This window comes from Antennarius striatus, chromosome 10, assembly GCF_040054535.1.
Source record: "Antennarius striatus isolate MH-2024 chromosome 10, ASM4005453v1, whole genome shotgun sequence".
In the NCBI taxonomy this organism is placed as follows: Eukaryota; Metazoa; Chordata; class Actinopteri; order Lophiiformes; family Antennariidae; genus Antennarius; species Antennarius striatus.
The window spans coordinates 14,380,232-14,406,970 of record NC_090785.1 but is presented as its reverse complement, the minus strand read 5'-3'; the positions used below and the strand labels follow the sequence as shown (position 1 = coordinate 14,406,970).

Here is a 26,739-nt window from a genome sequence, read left to right as displayed (position 1 = left end):
ACAATGAGTTGGTGAGAACCTTAAGACAGAAAAATGAGATCTCCTCTCATGTTGAAGTTCCTTGCAAACTGTCATGTAATCAGCGAAATTAAGGCTCCCAGTACTCACCCCATAGACCAGTTCACCCACCATCCCGTTCCACGTCTTGGTCTCGGGGTCTCGGGCTCCGTACTTCTCATCCATTACTATAGACAGTTTGTACTTAATTCCAACATGTTTGGCAATCTCAGATGCTAAATCGACGCAGTAGCCTTCATATCTGTCATTCCCATCCAGATGCATATAATTTTTCTTGTACATCACATAAGGAGCTTCCTGTTGATTCAAACACACGCTGGTTTATTCACTCCCATGCCCTAACACACATTTAGTGAAATACAGAAATGTGCATGCATGCCTTTATATGTGCCCATGCACACACATACACACGCACACATTATAAGCTGCTATAACCACATCCGTGCAGTCATGCATACACATATGATGCCTCATGAATGCATGAATACAAGCTGATAACAGCAGTGTGGTCTCGTGGTCACATTGCTTTCATCAGGCTGTGGTAGCCAACAGACACCAAGCCCAATGCACCCAACCAGTCTGGAGCTCATGGGTGCGACTGTGGTGTAATAAAAGAGAGTTTAGGGCAAAAGGGAGCAAACTTTTCATTTATGTAGAAGACGGGGGGCGAAATAAGAATTTAATAGGGCTGGGATTCATTGACAGGCAAGGTGTGGGTTAGCTCAGCGGTGAGTGGGGATGGCAATGGGTTTCATAAGTAAATGCCAGTGACAGGAGAGGGATAGGAGAGAGTGTCTGTAATATCTCCACATATTCAAGCACATTGCACCAATGCGCAGTTAAAGGCTGTTCATTCCAAATTAAAAAGCCGCTATTTGCTATCTAGAAAAATGCACAAAGAAACCAACTAGAAGGACACTCTGTAGAGTGCACACGTCCGCCAAGGTCAAGCGATCCTACACATGTCTGTTTACCATTCCTGACCTACGTCCCGCCCTGACACTTTCACAAAAGTTAGTGCATTTGTTTAATCATTTTTTTCCAGCGCACAAAAATCTTTCCTTACACATGCTCCTCATTTCAAGCTTTGTGACATCCCATCCATTACTTTTTGTATAGTCTGGCTGACAAGGAAACACACCTATAACTACCAACAAAACAACTCACCAACAGACACGGGTGAAAAAATAACCTCCTTGGCGGAGGTTCAAAATAAGAAATAATCAGAATAGCAGAGACGTGCTACTTTCTTTCATCGTTCTCAGAACACTAGTGCAGTTTGTCTATCTTCTTATGAAGCACTATTATTAAACAATGGGACAGCTCTGGTGAGCAGACATTGTCCTTACAGCCACACAATTCAAGTGCAAGTAAAAGAGCAGTGGTTTGTTTGTTCTGTGCTGACGTACACCTTCACTTCGGATCATTGGATTCATTGTTTACCTCCAGTTGACCTGATTACTGTTTGAATATACATAATTACTCATCCTGGAATGTTAAAAATATGTGTGCCACAGTTGAAATTTGACTGTCCACGAATGTCATTGAATGTATAGTTCTCAAATATTTTTTTGAAGAACTCAATGTAAGGCCAGACACCGAGTTACAGACTTGTGTAAACACATAATGAATACTATTCAAAAACACATTAAATACAATTGAAAATTAAGGAGTAAATGGTGTTTTATTTGTTGACTACACATTGGAATGTCCAAATAATTTTCCTGGAAGTCACACTTCAGCACAGAACACGTGTAAGAGCAATGCAAAATAGATTGGAGATGCAGAAACAAGAATAAATCCCACATTTACCACTTACTTATCCCTCATCCAATAATGTTAATTTTGCTTTTCCCATCTTGAGAAACCATTGCGACATCATCCTCTAGTTATTCCTCAGCCAGTCTATCCCAAATGTCATTGAACATTTACTTGATGAGGACAGACAGGTCTACTTACGTATGCAATTGTATGCGTTTAACAACTGATGGAGTCAAGTTATCATTTATACCATTATTGTGACGTCACTGCTACAACAGGCCACTGAAGTATGGAAAATCAAAATGCTTTGACACCCACACGGATACAGTTGAAACACTCCCCCTTTTTGGACCGACTGTTTCAACATGTAGTGAGTGGATGGAAAGCAACACAAAAGAGATGTGGTTCTACCCGCCCAGGACAGAATGTATCACTCATTGGAATCAACACCATGACCTTGAGTGGCAGAATACGTGAAACATTTAAAACTGCACGAAAAGTGTACCATAATAGTAGTGACCACAATCGTTCGGTTTTCCACTGAGGAGTCGTTGGAGACCTGCGGGTCCATAATATTTACAAATCGTGTGTATTCGTTCCAGTACCCAATCTGCAAAGAGAAAACAGGGGTTAATTATGCTTTTCAATCCACAGAGGGTAACTACTTTAAGCCTACAGGGACATTATTAGCATTTCCTCTAGCATTTGCCCTACAGTTTAACCAAAACAGTAGTGAATAAAAACAATATGAAAACTGCACAAGTGACCCAGTCAGCATGGAATAAACAAAGACCTAATCTTTCTACATTCAGTATACAGTTAGTGTCAGGATCAAAGATGAATTGGTGAAGTGTGCAGGAGCTGATCCACATTAGCATATGGCGGACAACTTCAATCAGTCCCACCTTCAGCTCCCCAGGTTTCATGGTAAATAATTGATACTCAGTCCTGTTAACTGCATGCATGTTTAAATAATTTATCAATATAATCCAGAGGCGCCGTCCTGCGCAGTCCTGCTATTGCTGTTACGCTGCATTCTGCTGCACAGATGCTTAAGTCAAACCGATGTCAAGTGTTTGTTTGCCCATCTGAAATAATGGCTGCTCTGGCTTGGGATGAAACATGTTGCATATGTTGCTGCCAATAATCTAAGTTGTTGCTGGCTATGATTTTCCCTGTGACATCTGGTCCTTGTTTTTCTTTTTTCTTTCCGTAAGATCTGTAAATGTTTAGGCCACACAGGTGTACAATAGTGTAGAGATTTTAAACACTGAGTGGCTGAACTAGAAGGCATCAAACATCTCAAACTTCAGCTGCTCCAAACTGTGGTTAGATTCTTAGATGCCAGTTAGTGCACTTGCCAGACTGGAGAAAGCTCCAAATATTTATTCTCTCGTCCTCTTGACAGGGATATTTGATAAGTGCTGTTTGGGTGGACGAAGCTGTGGGGAGCTGTGTCACGGAGTGTCGCTGGAGAGGCAGAGCCCTGACCTCACCCTGAGCAGCTGGGACAGATATGAGCCCATACATCACTCCTGACAGGCACAGCTAAGAGCCTTCATCCTCTTACTGTCAGTGGAGTGACTGGGGCTGCAGGTCTTGACAAACTGCTGCCCGATATGTCTGTTCTCTCCTCACACCCCCCTCCACTCTCCACCACCGTTCACGTTCTATCCCTCTCCTCTTTTCTCTTCAGCGCAAACTGAATGGATGTAAGACCTACGTGATGCTAACTGAAGCGTGTCCCAGGTGTCAGGTAACATGATCACACGTCACATGAGAACGAGCTCATGATCAACATTCTAAAGAGGAGTAGGAGATATTCATGGATCTGCTTTATAATTTTTGGTTGTTAAGTAAATGCTGCCAAATCTTATCTGCCCTATTGCACAACATGGAAATATATCATAAGTACTTAATTTGATAGGACAATTTCAGGGATCAGATTGGAGGCTGTGTGTGATTTGTCATGCTTGTTATCAATTAGAAGCTGAGAAAAGTTATCAGCTTTAATCTAAACTGTGCTGTCAGTTCATGCAGAGACACACCACAGACGATCCAGAAATCTGACAAACTTACAAGCTGATGAATTTTCATGGTTTTTGGTGGGTAGTGAAACAAAACCGTAATGTGTTCTACAACATTTTTACAACTTTTGATCAGTTTTGGTTTTGATCGCTCATGATATCGGATAGAAATAATCACTTCCTCTTACCTTCCGCGGCCCACCTGTTTTCATCTCATAAACATCTATGGTGTAATTAGTCCTGCGGCCGTAGTTGTCAAACTGGATGTTCCCTGTCATACCCTGTACTTGGACCTGCCATGACAGACAGACAGGTTAAGGAGAATGTGTTGTCGTTGTTGCTGTCCATATAAAGATGGTATTAAGGTGCTTGTTTTCATGGAGCTAGTGGAGTGTGTGCAGTCTGTTAATCAAATAATGAACTGAATATGCTTTCATAAAAGATGTAGTTTTATGGTAATGAAGGCCTAGATGCGAGTGAGCTCTGAGCAGAGATATCTCGGGACAGAGTGAGGAGAACAGCTCCATGCTCTCCTTCTCTGTCACTTTCCATCATTATCATACTCTCACTCGCTATCTCTGCTTCACTTCTTCTAGTCTTTGCAAGTCTAGATATCAGCTTTCCAGCCCCCCCATCCCCATGTCCTCCTGTCCTTTTGTCCCCTCACCCCCCTACCGTTTTGAGAGCTCTCTCAATGTCAATGCCTTGGCTCCAAGGTACAGCGGGATTGGCGAGGCAGTCTCCAGCGCTGCCTCGACGGGAGACATCCACACGCTGTCGCCGCAGGTACCTGAAGGCCTCCGCTATCACCAGGATGGCATCGTGGGTCAAAGCTGAGGTGTACTGTAAAAACGTCACATTAAATATAATGGGACTGATTATATAGAGAATCCCTTACAGGAGAGGATAAAATATTATATTGAGTGTAAAAAGAATGTGATTATTGCATTTATGAAAATAATTTTGTGGCACCTTGGCTTAAGCCCCACCACACAGCGTGGACGTTGGCTTAGAAATAAGCAAGGCAGCTAATCAAAAGTAGCTTGAATAGACAGATTTGAGAGGAAAGGCGGAGACTTTCCTGATGGCCATGACCTCTTTCTAAACTTTTAGTACAGTTTTGGAGAGAAAAGAGAACATTAATTAATCATTTTATCCCCCACACTTTATCTCCAACTTCTCCTGACCTTTTCACCACTGAGGGTCGAGCCACTTGTTTGTGAACCACTGCACCATGACAAAATCTAATTAAGTGCCATTCAAAATCCAATGCTTTCTTGATCATTGTTTAATTAGATGTAAATTGAACCTGTGATATAACCTTGCTTTGCACCACCTATTGATATATTGATTTCTGGGAAGGGTGCAAAGCAAAGATGAAGAGGTGAGGGGTGGGAGGATGAGAGTATGACAAAGGAAAACAGAGGATTAAAGGAGGAGAGAAACTGATACAACTTCTAAAGAGTTGCTTGTAGTATTCTGGATGTGCAATGAAAGGCCTTGTGAGCAAAGTACCTTCAGAGGAGCATTTCGGGCCTCTGGGAATTCTCTTTCATCTAGCCGCTCCCATCGCTGCACGAACTGCTGCACAATCGGGTTCTCAGGGTTGACTATCTGAAACCCTGAGATGTTGGCTCCACCAGCAAACACTTTATCAAGGCTCACATTGGAAAATCCCTAACATGAGAAACAGGGAAACGGGAAGAGGTGACTCACAACAACTTTTCTTTGAGGTACACTTTTATAACACTTGGGTGGCAGTAGCTCAGTCCACTAGGTTTTGTGCTGGGCGCTGGAGGGTGGACGGTTCAAGGTCCATGTGGTCAGTGTGTGTGTGTGTGTGTGTGTGTGTGTGTGTGTGTGTGTGTGTGTGTGTGTGTGTGTGTGTGAGTTTGTTTCAGGTCCTGTACACATATATCTATATATATGCATATACAAATATAGATGGTGAGTGTAAAAATAATTTCCCCAAGGGGATTATTAATGTACATTTCTTCTTTCTGAAGTAAGATGCATCTCTTTATGAACTCAGTGTTGTGTGTGTGTGTGTGTGTGTGTGTGTGTGTGTGTGTGTGTGTGTGTGTGTGTGTGTGTGTGTGTAAGCAATGTGTTTGCCTTTTCGATGTGGCATCGTTTGCAGTATCCTGTCTTCTCTCAGATGAGCACGCTTGAAAAGCTAAGGGAGATCATGCAGATGGCTAAACTTTCAGGCAGGTGGCCTACTTTCATTAAAATCACTTTAACATGGAGAAAAAAAAGAAAAAAAAACTTTCCTCATGCATTTAAAAAAAAACAACCTTTAACTACTTTTGAGTTTCCTTCCTTCCACCCTAGAGCAGCAAGACAAGCTTATTTCTTCTCTTTGTCAAACTGCTGTTTTCTAAGTGCAGCATTGCGTCACGGCCTACAAGGACATGTGTCTGACTGCTGCATAATCACACCGTCAGGGAACAGCAGCAGGGGATCAGTAAGTGAGCGCCGTATCGGCCTCCACTCTTAAACCCTCTTGATAACATCAAGGCTAAATGAATATTTTCCTCCTCAGACTAGAAGGGAGACGTGGCTGCCCTCCAAAGATGGATGCAAAGGTTAAATACTGTTTATTTATTGGTCAGGGTATTCATTCATAGGTAAACATACAATGTAGTGTGACTGCTGTGTTGTGACTGATAAGACATAAGCAACACACAGAACAAACCTTATATAAACAGTAGAGAGCAAAAAACAAAATGTATAAAGGCCTGTTTTTTCATTTCATGCAAAAACCTATAATCTACTTATTGTGCTCATGGCTAGGAAGTTCCATCATATGCAACAAAAAAGCAGGCTCCACTTCCTCCCAGGAGAGAGGCTCCATTATTACAGTACTCACAAGATTGGCCAGAATGTAATGGTAACCTCGACTGTTCTTCCCCAGGGTCACAACCTATGGGAGGAAAACATCAATACAGTAAACCACCCATGGAATGAGGGCTAAGAGCCTTGAACATGTAGCCACAACAGCCTCTGGAATTGCAGTAGTGTCCTGCGAGTGCCCAGTGAAGTTGGAATTAAACAAAGTTGACTGTGGAACAGAAGGAGAAAGAAAGAGAGAGCAGGCAGAGGAAGCGTTCATTAATGAGTGGGTGATAAGAGAGAAACGGGAAAAAATTTGGAACATCCTTAAATATTCAGCTAACTTTGAAGTCATTTGTGGTGGAGGGAAATGATTCCTCAGCAACTGTTGGATAGAAGGTAGAAATAGAAAGAAAACATTTCAAAAGAATTTACACTGAGAGTAAGATGTAGATCTCACTCTGCTTTGAAAATATCACACCTTCGGAACATAACAGCATGTTTCAACCCACACAGCCTTTCTGAATATAGTAAGTGGTGTTCTAAGCCATTCTATCACTGTGGTACAAACCATATGCTGTCTTTTATTCTAGATTTTCTACTTCCTTTTGTTCTGCGCCTACAAGATAAAGCAAAGAGTTAAACTAAATTGTATTTGCTTATCTTTTTTTTTTTTTGCGCCTTAAATGTTGGATGGATCGTCATCTGGGCCCTGTGAGGTCTGGTATTTATGAGTTTACAGTCTGCTGTGGATGTACTTCTCAGTGGCTGCCATGCAGGAGCCTGTCAACCATTTCTCAGTTTTCATCTGCGGTCTACAAACACAGCGACACACGTTTACAGCAAAATCAGCATGTTTGCACGTGTTCTGGCCCTGGCTCTGTCACAAAAACAAACTGTCAGTTAATGTGTGCGTTTCTCGGGACGTTGAACATTTGTTATTGTGGTTTGTTTGCTGCATTCCTACTGAGTAGATTGATGGAAAGTTCATAACTTAACATCTCAGGCACCCAAAATTCTGCAATTACCACTCTGAACTTAAACTGAACCCCGTGCACTAATTTACAGTAGCACAAACATGCTAACAATCACCCTGATTTCCGATTGCGTATCCTGCCAAATTAAGTAAACCATTCATCTCCATCATTCATGGACATCTGATGGTTGTCCGCAAAATGGGAAACAGGTTGCTGGTGTTTTCCAGAATGAGCAGTGAACAGAGGACACGAGCACACACCACAACCACATTGTGTCAGCATTGTGACAGATTCCCAGTCACTGAGGCTTTAAAGTTCCATCACTGCAGGATATCAAACAGAGAACAAACCAAGACAGTCAGATGGAAACAAATGAGGAAATGAGCTGATTGTAATGCAGAAATAGTGTTTGTGATCCATCAATAATGAAAACGTAAGTGACTGAGACCTTTATGAAAAGATATCACACTTGTACTGCAGTGATGTCGGAGATAAATAAATCACAGCTTCTCCCTCAGTTATTGTTCACAAGTTAGAGCTTTGACTTTTAACCTTGATGCTTTTTCTTGGACAAACTCCACGGCTCGACGCTCCTTCGCCGTTTGCTAACCTTGACTGACAGCAAGCTTGCTCACACCTGCCCTGGAGCTCGGCAGAGAAATTCAACCCCCTCCCTGCCTGCAGTTGGCATCTCACAGTCAGCCTGGCAATGGCTACAACCAGAAACCGTGGGAGGAAGCACAGCGAGACGCTGATGACATAGAGATACAAACATCCTAGGGCCAGATCACACAGAGGTTGCTCTTGAGCCTTTTTAATTAGTAAGACGGCGAGACCTGGCTTCAACTGAAACGGACAGATTTCATTGGTACAAGGTGAGGTGCCTTGTGGGTGAAACCCTTAGATACGACAGATGACGACGACTGTTCACGTCGCACATACCTCGACACATACCGGGTCATCCGTATTTGTCCATCTGTACATCGATACATATCCACATACTCTCAGGAACCACAGCGTGTGTCCTTGGTTTCTTTAATTTGCTATTTTTTTTACATTTAAACACATAGTTTTTGTGTGGTTTTTCAGGTCAGCTTGCTGTCTTTCTGAGGCTATGACCCGTCTCTATTGGCACAGATTTCCAGGAATTGGATCTATTTGTTTGTAGTTTTTAGTAGTTTTTAAGAGTGTCCATATGAAATCATTTTCAAAGAGTATAAAGAGTGCTCTTAACTTAACATTAACTTAACTCAAGCAATAATTCTCTGAGACAGAAATTACTCAAATGAGCCATAGGTGACAAAAGGTACTTACAAAAACGTGAATTAACGTCACACCGCTTAATGCATAGTTTCAGTAAATTCATTTATTCTATTCTATTTTTTCATATTGATGTCAAACTCGCGCCTGAGGAGATGCTCCCTGGATGGAGCCCAATCTAAACCTGAAACACCTGCCAACACCTTAAACTATAGTTTAAACATCTCTTAGGGGTTTAATTTGCACAGAAACAGAAAAAGTGATGTCAAGGCTAATGTTTCCTTGTGGTCGCTTGGAAAGATGGATTCCTTTTAAGGTGCCTGAGTGAGTTAAATGTTGTTAACTCATTATATTTGATAATTATGATTATAATATGAAGGTACTGTTTGAGTTCTTTCCATCTGGCAGAGGATGCAACAGTTTGTTCTCCAGAGCTGATAGCTCTGAACCAATCAATCACACACTTCCCAAATCATGTCTGATGGACCCACAAACACTTAACACTGTTTCCTTAACACATGCAATCTGTACAGTTCACTACTCTGACACCATGCTGCCATTTGATATTTAAACTACTGTCACATTGATACTTTTCACTCTTTCAATTATGCTTTTCATTTTGTTTTTAATAAATATCATGTGATAAATATTCTTAACATTAAGTGTAGGAGTTGCAAACTCAGTTATTTGTGCAATGGAAGCTTTATAGTGCAATGACAGATATTCTGTTGTGTTCTGTTCTGATTATTCTGTTCTCTTTCAAACTGATGTAAGGAACGACTAGCTTCAGCCGCATGCAGAAGAAATAGCCGTTTCATTTTGCTGCATTTGTTAGTTTTAGGTCACTGACAAATGGAGTCACTTTTCAAACATGTGCAAGTCTTTGCCAAATAAGATATGAGCAAGCAATGAACCGTGAAGTACGATGCTTTAAAAACATGATTGACATTGAAGCACTGAAGATCTAAATTATCGTAGGTTAAAATCACCAACCAAATGTAAAAAATAGCCCCTGACTTGTGTTGTTTTTGAGAACATTGTGATATTAAATTGATATTAAAGTTTGAACTTTAGTAAATTCAATTACTGCATTTCATCCTTTTATTTTATTAGAAGTAAATTGTTGACATTTGTTTTAAATGGCATTATATTAAGGAAACAAATTATTCACTTATGCCTAAAAACATTTTTCGTGAGGGTGCAGTTTGACCTTTGATCACCATCATCCCTAAATCCTGGCAGATGTCACCTCCAGCTACAAACAGTGTAATGATCATAAGAATGGGACAGATGGATAGACCACCTAATAACACAATGCTTCCACAGCATGCATGTGTGCGGAGGTGGAAAAATCCACCTACAATTCCTGTTTGTGGTTGGATGTAGCTCTTACACTTACAATGTGTTAATGAGGAAGGTAATGTACAATAGATTGTTTCACATGGTAGGAGGACAAGCTACAGCTATCTTGGCATCTCGCACTAAAAACAGAGTTAATTAAGGCTATTTTACACTACTATTCATTACAATGTATTCTAAGTTTCTCCACTTTATTATGAATATTTACTGTAACTACAGGAAATGCTTTGGGTTTTTATCATCCTTAATTTCTTTTTTGCCACCCCTTCTCCTTGGATTGATCCCTGCTGTTAATCACCTTTAGAGCACCGACACAAACACAAGCCTTCACCATAATTGTTTTCCAGAGTGACAGAGAGCAGAAAGGATGCGTTCAGTGTGCTACACTTCAGTAATGAGATGCTCCCGCTGCACTACCCATCAGCTCTTCCAACCACCTTTTCTTCTGCTGCTGAAGGAGAGCAAACTGGAGTTTTCTTTAAAGCCTGATGGGGACAGACAACCTAGATGACCTTGAATTCACCCTCATCCAGACTCGACATGCTTCTCCCCCTCCAGACAGGCCTATGTAAAACTACAGCTCCTTATTTCCAGTAAACACCAGACTGTTTTCCTCTGAGTTTGACCTTTCTAATCCACGGGGAGAGGCAGACTAGAAGTGATAGGCTCCCCAGAGTTAGTAAATAACATACCATCCACTGAGGCATTTAAAATACAAAACAGGCTTATCGGTATTGCTTCTGATAATTTCTTGTGCAGCGTGTATTCCTTGACTCAGAAAAATAATAATTTCACCAGTTATTGGCATGAATTATCTTTTAAAGTGTTTAGAAGTGAAGAAGAATCAACACTTTTCCTCTTGTCTTATTTAATGACAATAGCTACATTCTGATTCTGTACGTGAAAACGCTTAAGGCTTATTCTAATCATTACATTCAGTAGTGTAATCATTATTGGTGGTTACTGTGCAGTTGTCTTGTCATTGTAATAATAATAATGGTGTCTCAACATGTCTGACAAAGACATAATTTATCTAAATTATTCTTGAGTTCTCAGTCAAGCCTGTGGGTGTTGAACAAACATTAGCTAACATTATAACATTGGAAACTGGCAGGATGAGCTGCTGCTCAGTTCAGACATTCTGACTAAACTGATTAAGAAATTGATGTGAGGGACTGAAATGTATAAGGAAGGGATTCTGCTAACTATCCATTATATGATGGTGGTAGTCATTAATGTCTCCAACATTCAAGGAAGGAAAATCACTTAAATCATCATTATAGCAGGATCATTTTTCACAAAAAATAACTGTTATATTTTGATATTTGAGTACCAGGATATTCAAATCTTCCCCCCGGTTAGTCAAAAGAGAAGATTCTCATCTTAACAAATGCATCATAATATAATTGCTAATCAACTTAAAAAAACGCAATACTTAAAATATTGTTCTAAAAAGCAACAAAACCACGCTAGACTTTATGGGATCCACCTAGGTGATGGTTGGATGTTGAATTCCGGCACCAACACTGATCGATACAGAATAGAATAAAATAGAATAGAATAGAACAGAATAGAATAGAACAGAATAAAATAGAATAGAATAGAATAGAGGTACATTGGATTACTTGTGCGTCTTTCAGTCTTCTTTAAACATGCACGCAAATACAAATAAACAAAGGACAAGACAATGAATAAAAAAAAGTATTTCAGTTACTACAAAAACAAGAGGAACTACATAGAATTATATCATCCCGTAAAGATGTAAATAGATACTAAAACAATTGATGCGCAAAACAGAAAAATACATATATCTACATGTATATGTACATACTCGTGCTTATTGCATGACATGTATTACATGTTACATGTCACACATGTTATTGATGAGTTTGTTTTTTTGCACATTATGTTTATGTTTGAAGAGGTCTTTAACAGAGCATGAGTGGGGGGTGATGACTGTCATATTTTTTTTAATGATGATCACATCGTCCAAAAACAGAATGGCACTGTAGACCGATGTCATGATTTATGTCACACACTTAAAACTTGTCACTGTCGGAGTTTTGAACAGAAATGGTCAAAGTCAGGTGACTTTTGACCTTTATTGTCACAGTCACGTCAGTTTGGTTGAGCATCAGGCACTAAAATAAGGTTTAGGGTTTGAGCTGAATTATGTGAAAGAAAATCACAGCATTGATTCAGTTAATAGTGTGATGTAAGTCAAATACACCAGTGTCTTGCTTTCCCACAAATCCTGATCTGTTTTTTTCTCTCATTCATCACCTGACTTCTTTTTTTCTCTTAAGAAATTCATGCTTAAAATTAAAACCTTAATGCAGATGATCTTAAAAGGCTCGTGAAAAAGACAAAATAATGATAAACAATATGCAAAATGATCTATTTATCTACTTTTTGTTGAGAGCAGGGTGACAGATATGCTTAAGTGCCCGCAGAGTTTTTAGAGTAGTGCACTCTACTTCACAGGGCATAGGATGGAAGAGTGGATTGGAGCTATAAGCTTTAATACAAAAGGACATTCCTCTTCTTCAGTCTATTTCTGCACCATTGCTCTTGGTACAAGAACTCTTGGTGGAGCACCCTGTAATTAAAAGCCACGAGAGGCTCTGGTTGCAATGCTTTTCTTAGCAGTAGTGATGTGTGCCTCTGAAGATAGCGGGGGCATAACATTTCAGAAACACCTGACACATATTCAGATGATTATGTCTGTGATTGCTCGGAGAAACCGTGGCTAGTGTGAGACTCGATACCCTGAGATAGAAATCTCTGGCATTGTGGCGGAGATGGCCTCTTATTTGCGTACAAAAAAAGTGAGACGACCTAATCTGTTTTCACTTAAAATGCCTGTGCTAGTTTTTGTTGATGGATAAAAAAGAGCAGCTGTTTATTGGAAGACTTTTTGACAGTGTCATTACTGCATGTGGAAAATGTCAGAGCGCTAGAGCGCACTGGTCTCAGCCCCTCATTCACCCAGAGCATCAGCAGAACACATTCTGTTAAAAGATAACACTTTAATCCCATTTAATTCTGTAATCTCACTTAGTAAATGGCCTGTGTTAAACAGCACAGTTGGTGCCCGGTTACATGAGAGGACTTTGCATCTTTGCAGCTTTGCACCAAGCTGGGACCGGTTTGGCTGTATTTCCGTCTGCTCCTCCTCCCAGTAATCAGGGGACAATGCACTGTTGTGGAGATCAGGAGCTCCTTTCATATCAGTGGAGACATTCACTCACTTTTATACTCTCTTCCCATCAATCCTCTAGAAAAAAATTTAGATGCATGCCAGGTAACATTACTAGAACACCGAGTTATGTAATTAAGAAGCTTTGAATATGTAGAAAGGTTTAATGGGCTAAATTTGTCTCGTAACTTCAAATAGAAGAGTGTCTCAGAGCATTTATTAGAGATTAGAGATTTTATTACTGTTTTAATAAGGATAGTTACATGTGTCATCCCATTTTACAGAAGGATGATATATCCTCTCATTTCCCTGTGTCATCAATAATATTGCAAAATATGGGACCTTCTTTTTACTGTCGATATTTTCATCAGATTCTGACAATCTATTATCCATTCTTTGCCTCTCCTACAACTTACTTACCTCTCATTGTCTTTTTTTTAACTTGAATTTGATATAACACTAAGATGTCAACAAAAAACAAACAAACAAAAAAAAAAGCATCTGCCTGTGGATTTTTCCTGCCTTCTTCATTCAGGAGAAGAAATAAAAATATGGAGGTTCTCCAGTTTTCCATGGGGACGGAATATGACCACCCTTCACGCCTCCACAGGCAGCAGAATATTGTTATAACAAATCCCAAATGCATCTCTGTTTTTCTAATCTTTCTCTGGATCCTTTTCTCTGCATAGAAATGCATCTTTGTGACTGGCACAGTGCTTGTCTTTGAACAGCTTGTGTGCCCTGGGCCTGTCCCAGACGCCATTCACTTTTTTTCTCTGCCTGTCTGCTTCTCTTTACACTTATGATGTGCAGGTTGTTGCCTCTGAGCAGACTCCAGCACAGGGAAAGGGGCCAGGATGGAGCATAGATATCCTCTATGATGCTATATATGCAATCACATAGATGAATCAAATTTAAATATACCCGTATTGTATAATCAAACACGTGATCATACACATAATCCCCCAAATCACAATCATCATTCTGACAAGAGGTGCCAACAAAGATCATTCTCTCATCCTCTATCAAAGTTCTTGTTTACACTGAGACTGTTCTCATTCCACATTTCTTCTCCTCATGAAATATCATAAACTAGATTGTTCAAAGAAACCCAATGTTTGGATGTGATTCAGACAGCAAAGCTGGCAAAGACTCTTCCATTTGTTGTAAGGGAAGGGTTGCCATTGGGGTAATTTATCAACAGTGCAGTGTATTGATGGAAAAAGTCCTGTGAGCAATAAATCCTGAGTGATTACATCGTGAAATACTAATAATGGTATGTTGCATTCTCCCCAGCATTCCAAAATAAATTTATTGAGAGTCTCAATCTCTGTGCAAACAAAGCAGCACCTTATGCAGCAAAATGCAAATACTTCTTTTAGCATGATTCTATATCATGCCATGTGATAAACAAAGCAAATAAAAGTGACATTCAGCTGAGTGTGCTCATGACTGAATAGGACGTGCATTTGTAAAGGCAAGGAAGTACTGAACAGGATTGGATGAAAAGAGCACTCATTAAATCTAATTTTGCTACCAAAGAATAACACTCACATTTAATTAAATTAAACCCTAATCCAAACTCCAATTGTTAACCAAACCCATTGAAGTTATCCTTATCATAATTGGGTGACTGCAGCCACTCTGCAACTGAAAAATCATCCAACCATCAAAACAAATAGATGTGGAAAAAAGTTAGTTTTCAATGACAGAAATAAAATTAGGCTATAAACTAAAGCAAAGATAATGTGAGGTATATCAGATTATTTAAAAATAATTCTGGTATAAAAATGTTGAGAACACCACACCCACTGATGCAAACTCAAAATATCAACAACAATTAACTTTTATGTAAGTTAGTCATTTGATTTGTATTTTAAATGAAAACCTTTACAACTAAAAATTTGCATCTGAAGTTTAATTTACAATATGTACTCAACTTGAAACTTCAAAATTGTTAGTGACCCTCCAACATTAAATGCAAATAGGGAAGAAAAATAAATTATTTGTGGTTAGTTTAAACTCAGCTAGTCTGTGTAGATTACTAGATATGAGGGTTATCTGAGTTTCAGCCTGACTTGATTTGCAAAACAACCTAATGAAGAATATCTCCACAACTGGGAGGCATGTGAGTATGATCTTGATGGCAGTAACATACTTTTTACAATATCTGACTAAACAAATGAGAAGGCAAACAAACACCCAGTGTACAGATGTGAATGTGATCTGAGGTACTAATTTTATTTCGGGTAGTAAGGGGAGTAAAATGCCTGACTTGACAGTTCAGTCTGCATCATCACCAATTCAATCTGATGGGTGGAAATTCAAATACTTTTTCAGACATCTCCAATTCAAATACTGAAAATGTGATAAACTAGTGGAGCATCAACGGCTCAGAAATCGAATCACTATGAGTGACTGGATGAAAAATGGTGTAAAAGAAGAGAAGCACAGAGTTGTGGACTGTCTGCACCACCATTGTGCCAAACTGTGGAGACTTACCAATTTTCTATTCAAGATAATTCTACACTCCATGAACTTCATTGCCTGCTATAAAGAAATTCTTTCTGTGATGGGATTACTCCAACTGAAATAATAATAAACTAATCCACGGAGCTGACTCACATTTCCCCCAGAAACCATCGAGCTGGATCCATTTCCCCTCTTGATCCTCTCTCAGCAGTCGTGACCTTGATGGATTGAAGTGTAATGTCGACATTACGGCACATGGACACCGGCATCAGCACATGCCTTCTGTCGAAATATCACTCCTGTCCTCCAGAGATGAACTCTATCTGTCTACAATTATTGGTTAATGGAACTTCAACAGCAGGTAGAATCAGCAGGTTTCCACAAAGCCGACAATGGAAGCCATTTTCGGTGTGATTGCCCTCATGGAGACAGCCCGTCACTGTTTCAATTTATAGTGGTGTGGCAGCTGCACTGTGAAGTCCAGCAGCTTCCATTAATACCTCATACATTTTGGCAGACGTAGTCAGATTATTTCAGTTAGCTTCAACAATAACAATGAAATCCCATATCGAGGCTGGCACAGAAACAAAGGTCATAATTCATAACCCTTCTTCTCCTTTGAAGGTTAGTATTTGCAAAGCTGAAGTGTATTTCTCCTTCCTGCACCACAGCACATTTTAGACAGAAATATGTATAATGATGATAAGTGGAGAAGGAGGAAGGGAAAGAGCTCCCTCTAGAAGAATAAGAAATAATTCATGAAAGGGAGCAAGCAGAAACAGTAGAGCATCAAACAGGTTATTGCCTTGCATTCTGATCAGGGTTTGCAAAAGGGGGAAAAGCAAGGATGCAACCAACCTCACATGTAATCAATTTAGTATTTAATATTCTGAGCTTTTCTTGCCGGCTGATACATATTCTGATCACAGAAAGAAAATAGAATTTAGTGTTGGACCTGGATTATAAAAGGAGGACAATTCATAATGTAATAATTAAATTAGGTCTGGGAAATTATTAATAAAAAAACACCATTCTACTTTGAACTATGGCACTGAGATTAAATTAGTTTCGTAAAAACAAGTTACATGAACGATTTTGAAGGGATATTGTGAGGCAGAGTGAATCTGATATATAAATGAATGTTAGGAGCAGAATCTGAATTGGGAGTTGATTGCATTATAAGTAGGCAGCAGCAAACAGAAGAGTGTTGGGTGGAGCAAGGCGGGTAAACAGAGGAGATGCATGGCATAATAACCACTCTTTTATTCATGCTAATTGTGTTTCCCCTACTACAAGGACTGGTGAACCTTTCATTTCCTCCTCAGGGACTGGACATGATGGAGGAATGGAGGGTTTTGGGGTTGTTAGAAAAGGATTAAAAGGGATGCATCATCAGTAGTCTCTCCAAATGGCTGCTCACACTTGGACCTCTCAACCTCAGGCTCACATGGTGGCTTTGACACAGTGATTTCAAACTCATCAACTGAGCACCACAGAGCTGAGCACCTCAAAGCGAAACCATGACTGTTGTGTCTAGTATTCAAGTTAACACAGAGTTAAAACTTAATGAGTTTAGACATAATATGAAAAGAACCAGATCAATACAGGCAAAATAATCAGTAGTGCAAGTTTAGTGCAAAAATTAGACAAAATGTTGTTGGACAAGATGACAACATTTAAAGGATCACCCAGGAATGTACGTCACTCTGCTATAAAGTTGGTGACCTCACTTCAGAGTATGTAAATGTGTATGTTTAGATTTTTTTGGCCAATTTTACAGATCAGTCAGTAATGGTACGATATGAGAAATGTTTCAGTAAAAATTGAGTTCAGCCTTTATCTGTATTTGAATAATAAAGCTCCAGGATGTTCACCAGGTAGACCCGACCCTTCTCATTGTAGTAATTGGAAGTGAGTACAGTATGCAAACTCAGGTTTTAGCTTCTTTTAAAAACAACTACTTGTCATGGCAAAAAATGGTGCTAGTGAGAGTGGTGTGAGTGAACAACAACACATGTCTTACTGACAAAACAAGCAGTTGAAATATACTAAGTTGCTCATCAGAGCTAAGGAGGACTGCAGAAAGGATAATATATTGGTTTCAGATTATCTACAGACATTTAACAACTTGATAGTGAACACATTGATTAAAGTGGTTTAAATACGACAATCGTCATGCACCTCAAAAAACGTATCTGTTAGATCCTCTGTTGTCTGGTAAACAAGCACATCCTTAATGCTTCATACGACCTGTTGCTGTTAGTAATTTGTTCACCCACAGAGGTGATAAAAACAAGGATAAAACAAGTGGTGCGACATGAGCAGCTCCTCCAGAGCAACAGAAGACAACCTGGTGAAGTTGCCTTTTGTTCTTGTTTGTGTAAATTTAATCTGCTTTGCAACATTTTGAACAAATCATGAAAGAGCAAAAGTGCGACAGGCAGGAAGCATTTAGTCATATACTCTTCAGAAGTTATCGTGGAGTGGATCTGAGACTCACCTGCTCTAATATGGTGTTGATCCTGTCCACCTCACAGTCAATCACATAGCGCTTCTCTTGTCTCCTGTCCATTTCCTCTATGATACGCCGGAACTCTGCTGCATCCGTTGTGCTGCTAACAGAGCGAGCCGTCACCTGCCAGTTGTTGGCCACCGCTGCCTCCATGATGGCCTGCAGTATAGAGAAACCTAGAGAGAGGTGAAGAGAGAGGCACGGAGGATTATACACTGGAACACTGTCACTGTTCACTGAGAACTGAGCTCTGTTAGGCAGCGGCGATGCTAGTGGGACAAAGTCGATTTGACCACATTCAGAAGAGTGGGGGGGGGGGGTAGTGCCACTCCTTTCAGCATTATATAGTTTTACAGAAGCTTATTATTGATCAAGTAATGGGATAATCATTTCACAGATTCATTTCTGAAGCTCGAACACAGCTGAACATTTTGCTGTGTATGTGAGAATCCCTTCCAACCCTTGGGCTGAGGCCTGTGAGCTCTCTGCTGCAAGGCAGTATACACACTGTAGAGTTAGCAACAAGACACTTAAATTAATCTTTGTGAGATATACCATCATATCTGAGGTTGTACAGCAAACCTCCAGTTTCTCATTAGAATGCAAATGTGCAAATCACACCCGTCAAACCTACCATCTCAATGACCTAACATTGATTGGTATTTTAAAAGGCATTCATTCAAAACAAAAATCAAACTAAAATAAAAACTGAAAAACAAAATGAGTGCTTGTTTCAATGACAAAACAACTTCTTCAAACTCAAATGCTTCAATGTCAGGATTTATCAGCTCATGTTTGGTTGTCATTGCCAGAAGTCACTGTCACAACTCCAACCCATAACACATGAGTTTGAGTTTTACTTGATGGATATTTTTATTACACAGAGGAGTCTTTCCTGAGGGAGTCAGATCTTTGTTCTTTTGCTGCCGTGTTTCCGGTTCAGTGGAAAAACTGCATGCCAAAAAATTGGAACATTTTTGTTTTTGCTAAATTGGTTTTAAACGCTGACAGAAGACAGCACAGCTCATTTTTTAGTAAAAACTTGTTCTTTAAATCCCTGCCCGCCTACATGTTTGATTGACTGATGTATTGATCACAAGATTGAACTATCTTGGAATTATGTTGGTTGAAAACACAGCTTAAATGTAGTAAAGTCCTTCAGCTATGCTGCTGTAGCTTTGATGCATCCCTCTGGGGTCGGTTTTTGGTGTGCGGAAGCTTCATTTAATGTAATTTAAATGGTGGCTTAGCTGCAGGCTTGACCAACACTGAAACTGCTGCTAATTTATTCTAGAAGTTTCTCCTTGAATCCAAAGGTGAAAGGCCATCTCATTACAATTTAAAATAGCATTCCAAAGTCGTCAGTCCCACTAATGCTGTCTGGACTCTGGTCTGTGTGTGCAAGCATGTGAGTGTGTGAATTTACATTTGAATATTTACAAAGTAATATGATAATAAAGTTAAATGACAGGATTCATATCTACATATCACTAAAAGATCAGTGGGTGATGTTATTGCACTTGGCATCAATTAAATGGTGGTATTTATCTCAGCCACATGTTCACTTTGACAGCGCGGTGAAACGCACCGTGGCCAGCGTCTCCTTGGAGGAGCATGCCAACTCTTTTAAAGATAAAGACAATGAAAGATTCATCCAAACTGGTGGTGAAAAGGGATCATTATGCTCCCAGAAGAAAGGGGAATGAGCCCTTCTAATGATTAATTCACACATGAAATATTTTCATTTAATAGAGTCCTTAGAAACACTATGGTCAAACCACATAGTACAGAATGAATAATGTAGTCCTATTTCTGGTAGAATAGATCACATAAAAAAGGCTAAACTGTCCTCTAATGTACAAAGGGTAAGAAAAGAACACGAAGGCTGTTAATAACAATCAAGCATTTTGCCGGTATCTCATTAAACTACGGACAATGCAGCTGTTAGACTGAGTGTAAAATAAGCTTCTTTTCATATATCTTCATTCATTTCTCATGCTACGTGGTCACAACAGATAAGAACAAGGAAAGGATAAAAAATCTTCAGCAATGGAAAACTTTGGCACAAATTCATGAATGTAGACTTTCAATAATGAAGATTAATGTCATTACAAGAGACTTGCAGTGAAAATGGGATTATAGCAAATTGTATTTAAATCCATTCACCTACCTATCCATCCACCCATCCATCCATGCATCCATCCATCCAGTTTACACACACACACACACACACACACACACACACAACTTATCTCTGTCAGCTGGCTGTAGAAAAAGCAACACCAACAACAAGAAAACCACTTTGTCACTCGTTTTATTTTCCTGCTTTTGCAATTCCCTTCGTTTCCATTCCATCTGAATGGCCAGGCAGTATTTTTCTTGACTTGTAAATGCTCTAGAGACTTGTGTGTGTGTGTGTGTGTGTGTGTGTGTGTGTGTGTGTGTGTGTGTGTGTGTGTGTGTGTGTGTGTGTGTGTGTGTGTGTGTGTGTCTCCACTCCAGCAGATGATTTTTTGGCAAGCAGCACAGCAAGTAGCTTAGACTGGTGCACAGTTTGTCATCTTTCCAGAGGTGCAATTGCATCCTGCCTGGAGACATTATCATACAAAGCCTCAAGCTTATGGTTCAACCAAGATAGATTTTGGATTACTGTTTATGGGTCTAACTTTTAGCTCGAAATAATTGGCAGGTACAGCTGCACATGTAATTCATATTTGGCTTCAAGGGTTGCATTCTGAGAATTTAATTCTCAGAATGCAGTTCTCAGAGAAGTGAGAGCTGAGAATTCTCTGCAATTCTCTGAGAATTTAATTCTCTTGAATTCTGAGGTTAAATTAATTATTTTTTGGAATTTTGAGAAGCAAAAACATACTATACACAAGAATATGGTGGTAAAATTCTAATAGAATCTAATAGAAACAATTTTCAATAATAACATGACACCAGTTTCTCTGTACTGCGTACTATGCCTCACAAGTTCAGGCACAAAGGTTTGAGTAATATAGATCCATTATTCATCTTCCTCAAGCATGTGCTCAGAACTTCACCAACCACTACCCAGCTGGATAGCATGGCAGTTCTCCCAGCATAAGTTTAGCATATTATGGGATGTCACGCAGATTAAGGGAGTCAAAGCAGTCCCTGATGATTTTAAAAACTGATCAGAATATTGCAGGTAATTGCAGAGATGCCAACAAACCATTTAACAAACTTTATTCTCAATCTTTGGTATAGAGTTGGTATACGATATGCCATAGAAAATATAATTAAAATAAAATGACAATCTATCATTTGTTTCATGCCAGCAAGTATCAGTGCAATCAGTGATTCACTTAATGCTTGAAAGACATAACAATAATATGTCAAAAACTTTTAAAATGCAAAGGAAAATCTGACAGCAGAATCCTCCAGGGATCTGGACTTCATGTATACAGTATACAGTATAAGTGTGTTTTCAATTTCCCTGCCTGAGGTCCAAGGTAGGACGAACATGAGCATGAATTATGCTCGCTCTTATGGGAAAGAAGAAAACACTGTCCTGTCAATCAGATTAGAATCACTCAGAGCTTTTATTTTGAAATTGCTGATTTGCACTGTGCTCATCTTTTCCTGCCTCCAGCAAACCCTGAACCGTGTTGGAATAATTGGATTCATTTAAGATTCACAGAAGATTCCATGCTTGCCTAGTTTTACATTTGTATGGAAATTAATAGATGGAATCTGGTGGTGGTAAATAGTTTGTCAAGAAATGGATTACTTTTATTTTTGTATTTTTTTTTTCTATGCTCAGCGGAAAAGTTTATGTCTGCCGATTTAGATTTCCTTTGAGCAACTTCAACAGACAGCAGCTACAAACCTGGAATTTTTTTTCATCCCCACCAACAAGTAAGAATGAAACAACTTTGTTATTTAGTACTTTGCTTGCAATCACATATTTTTGACCAGAGTCCATTTCATTTGCAACCAATCAATCGATTTAATCTCCTGAACAGCAACGGAGACCAAGACAAATACTTTTGCTTGTGATATATTTCCAACATACTGAAATGCTATATATCCCACTCACCTCCAAACCTTTAGGAGCCTGTTAGGTGCTTATAAAAATGTATTACAGTCAACTACATAAATTATGGTAGACAACAACAAGATATCGTTATCACCATCTATAAATTCCTGCTGTACAGATATGCCGACAGGAGCATGTGGCAGCTTCTGCTGATCCTGCTCCTTACAGCTAGTCATTGAGATGTGGAGGAATTCATCACGATCAACTGTAAACACAGAATTTGTATATTTGTACAACATACCTTTTAAAGGATGATTACAATTTTTTTCTAACATAAGATTATAACAGATTTGACAGGAGGTCTGATCTATTCACAGCTTTCTGTAGCCCGTAAAAATTTCATAATCAGTTTCTTCATCATTTATTTATATTTTGAGCCGAATGTGTGTCATTCTGCTACTGCACTGCTGTGTCAGAGTTTATGGATATTCCACATCAGCTTAGATTCTCCAGCAGCGAAGGCATCCTTGTGTCCTTGGACACAAACTTTAAAGACGAATACAGTACCATAATCCCTGTCAAGGTGTGCTTGGTTTACTATTTCAGCATTTTTTTTCCTGTTTCTAATTTTAAGAGGTGGAATATTCATCTGACTTATGATCTACTTACCATTTTTGCTCAGTTGTATCATGCATGATGGTGCATCACAGAGCACCATTTATGCACCAGGTGAACAGCACAGTATAATTTTAAAATTCTTCATGAATGTATCAAGACTTGAAATAAAAAAACCGGCTGCTGTGAGGAAGGAGAGAATGTCATACAGGAGTCCACTGAGCAGCAGAATGGCATCTCTCTCAGGCAGGACGGATAGGGCTGTGCCGGATTGCCCAATATCAATCACTCTGACAACAGACTCAATACAAAGTGAGTCATATAGAAAAATGGGTAGCATCCTGCAGATAAAAACAAATGAAATGACAAAAGAAGACTGAGAAGAAAAGGTGCAAATGTCTTCCGTTCCTCCATACAAAATCACATAAAATGAAATCCTTCAGCGGTCGTGGAAAAACCAGTGCAAACAAGTGTGACAAGCAAACACCTATCATTTAAAAGTGTTCAGTGAACACCAAATGAATCTCGTTGATCTTCCTGTCTAGCAGCAAGCTCGGGTTGGATATGTACTGCCGAGGTAAACGTGTTTATGGGGACCCCCTGGGGGGTTCCACCTTTATGGTGATCCAAGATCCTTCACAGTGATACCACAGATGTATATTGAGGCAATTGTGTTCACCACGCAGAGTAGGACAAATGTCTCATTACCAGAGGTGTTGTTCTGTGCTTACAGTCATTAGAGGCTCTGCACGCTGGATATATGAAATTGTACCTGATCATACAGGAGGGAATTTGTGCAGCTTGTCAAAGATTTCCTCATGTTAAAACTAGGGCTGTCACGTTAATGCGTTAATTAGATTAATTAATTACGCTGCAAATTAAAGCGCTATAAAAATTAACGCAATTCATTGCGAGTGGCAGGTCAATGCGCAAGAATTTTAAATTTGGCCCATTGAGTGACCCGTAGGCTGCAGTGACGTCACTTCCTACTTGCGCCACTAGTCAAAAGCAGAGTGACTGACAACAGAGATGGACGCGACACAGTCGCTTACTTTTTCATAAAAACATTTGATGAATGAATGAATGACTGACTGACTCACTAACTGCATGAATGAATGAATGAATGAATGATTGAGTTCATTCATTCATTCATTCATTCATTCATTCTCAGTGTGTATCATACATATAAATATTTCTCAAAAATACCTCTTTTACAGGGAAAACAAAAACAATTTTGTTTGATGCTGATGACATCGCACTGCACACTACTCTAATAAAGTGCATGGCAACTTCAGGGCCACCACTGTCCTCAATGACCGTAAAAGCTCTTTCCTTTACCAAAACTGTGCATGTGTGTGTGTGTGTGTGTGTGTGTGTGTGTGTGTGTGTGTGTGTGTGTGTGTGTGTGTGTGTGTGTGTGTGTGTGTGTGTGTGTGTGTGTGTGTGTGTGTGTGTGTGTGTGTGTGTGTGTGTTTTGACTGGCCACCATTGCCAGGAATTATCTCAAAGTTGACATGGGATGAATCCATATGTTCGAGTCCATCAGAGTTGACACAGTAACAGCAAGTCTTGAATAAATGCATCCAGAATATGTTTGGCCAGCTCCGTCAATTTCTCTTAAATTTGTACACCACCAGCAGATCGTTTAAAGTCTGTTAGTCTTTGTCCTTCACAGAGGTATGACTACATTCTTTCAGGCTTCAACTGAAGGAGGCAGTGTTAATATACACAGAAAAGGACTGCTGTGTGATTGTATAATGAGGAAGCTATATTACTGAGCTGAGAGAGCAGTATCAGATCCATTCGTAACCGGGCGCAAGGCCGTGGGGTTGTGCATCCAGGACTGAATGCATTTTTCGAAAGGAAAGAAATCTTGCTCAGCTGAAACATCTCTGCAGATTGTGGAGCAGCGCATGAACAGCTGCGATTTGCTGGAAACTCAATTATGTCTGCATTTTCCTTGAAAATATATCAGAACATCACAGATTCTGCTATTAACTCCCAAAAGAGCCCAGTGACACCAAGTGTACTTACAAATCTAAGCCTTTACGAATAACATACTGTGGTGGTGTTGCACAGCAGCTGAGTGAGAGCTGCAGTGCTTTTCCTCATCCGTGAACCCGGATCTTAACAGGATGAGTTTTGAAGCGTCACCCGTGGCGGCTCAGCAGTAATTGAATTGAGTTGCATCTAATCTAATTGCCCAGCTCCTTTGGTTCCCTGCTTCTCATTAGGGTATAAAGTAGAGTGTCTAAGGCTTCCATTTCTCTCTCTCTCTCTTGTCTGTCTCTATCTCTCTCCCTCTCTCAGCCCTCCCTCATATCTCACACCTGATCTGCAGCCATAGAGATGTGTTCTGTAAGTACACACTTCCTTAGCCGCAGGCTGTCAGCATTGGGACTATACATGTCTTCATATCGATACAAATATAATTATCTACGTTAGTTTCTCAGTTATCAGCTGTTATTTAAGTGAATAGGTCACCATCAACTACAATTCAGTATACATTATCTCCACTAGCAAACAGCAAAGATAAGAGCAGCAAAAACAAACAAAAAAGAAAATCCCACACAACTCATTTCTGACGGATGAAATCTAAATCATACACACACAAAAATGTAGGCATCTCTGAGCCAACCCTAAATGTAGCTACTTTCCCTTCACACTTACCAAACCTCTGTTAAATGACGAGCCTCTGCCAATCTTCTAGTAAATAAGGGTTTCTGATGGGCTCAAAAACTCGGCTATCCTCAGCCACAGCTACCATCAGAAACTACTGAATTGAAACCATAAAAATAACCTGACCTTAACCTTAAAGTTGAAAAAAAACTTAAAACTTTCTGCATTATTGGATTGGACAAGCTACCACTGTGGTGTGGGATAAATTATACTGATGTGTGTGTGTGTGTGTGTGTGTGTGTGTGTGTGTGTGTGTGTGTGTGAGTGTGTGTGTGAGTGTGTGTGTGTGTGAGAGAGAGAGAGAGAGAGAGAGAGAGATAAAGAGAGAGAGACAGGGAGAGAGAGAGAGAGAGAGAGGGAGAGAGAGAGAGAGAGAGAGATAGAGAGAGAGAGAGAGAGAGAGAGAGAAGAGAAGTTCATTCAAGCTTTTTTAATGCATGACATCAGGATGTTCTGAATCCTCACTATAATACTAATACTATCAATAATTGAAATTTATATCCAGTAGTTGGATGTACATTTTGTATAAGTTATGCATGTATTTCTTATTATTATTGATTATGCCCTGGGGTTAAAGGCTGAGAAACCAGCATATTTTATGTCATGTTTTCATGGGGTTACTTAAATGTGCCTGATCTGATTTTAATTACATTTTTTCAGAGAGGTGGATTATAGCCAAAGGTTTAGATTATAGATTAGATTTCAGTGGGGTCTGGATCATCATATGCCAATAATGTGTTGTTCACTATTTGCTGCCAGATCAAGGTGTTCACCACTGCCCTCCTACCAGCAGAGGGAACTGAGCTTCTGTAAGCTCCATTACAGATTTGTTTAGAATAGAAAGTGTGCCACAGGGAGATCTGTGTGCACCCACAGATGACAATTCATAGAGAACTAGATCTGTCAGGTTTGCATTCTTGGAATGCTATCTAGTTGTGAAATGTTTGATCTATAGTTACACATATTTTCATAGGTGAATGCTGTGGGCCAGTTGTTTTATGCATGTGGATGACGTTTTA

At 39.6% G+C, this 26,739-nt stretch overlaps 1 protein-coding gene across 3 annotated transcripts in view; it reads right to left on the bottom strand.

Annotated features, from left to right (window-relative positions):
• Positions 1 to 26,739, bottom strand: part of LOC137602450 (glutamate receptor 3) — an 86,710-nt gene that overhangs the window by 20,670 nt on the left and 39,301 nt on the right. For all 3 annotated transcript variants that reach the window (XR_011037163.1, XM_068325173.1, XM_068325174.1), the window contains exons 4-10: positions 18,409 to 18,596; positions 6,679 to 6,732; positions 5,322 to 5,483; positions 4,482 to 4,649; positions 3,995 to 4,099; positions 2,285 to 2,389; positions 109 to 315 (exon numbers count right to left, since the gene is read on the bottom strand). Coding sequence is in view for 2 of the 3 variants with exons in the window: in XM_068325173.1 (XP_068181274.1) it covers positions 109 to 315; positions 2,285 to 2,389; positions 3,995 to 4,099; positions 4,482 to 4,649; positions 5,322 to 5,483; positions 6,679 to 6,732; positions 18,409 to 18,596 (989 nt within the window). In the remaining variant the exon portion in view is untranslated. The remainder of the gene's footprint in view (positions 1 to 108; positions 316 to 2,284; positions 2,390 to 3,994; positions 4,100 to 4,481; positions 4,650 to 5,321; positions 5,484 to 6,678; positions 6,733 to 18,408; positions 18,597 to 26,739) is intronic.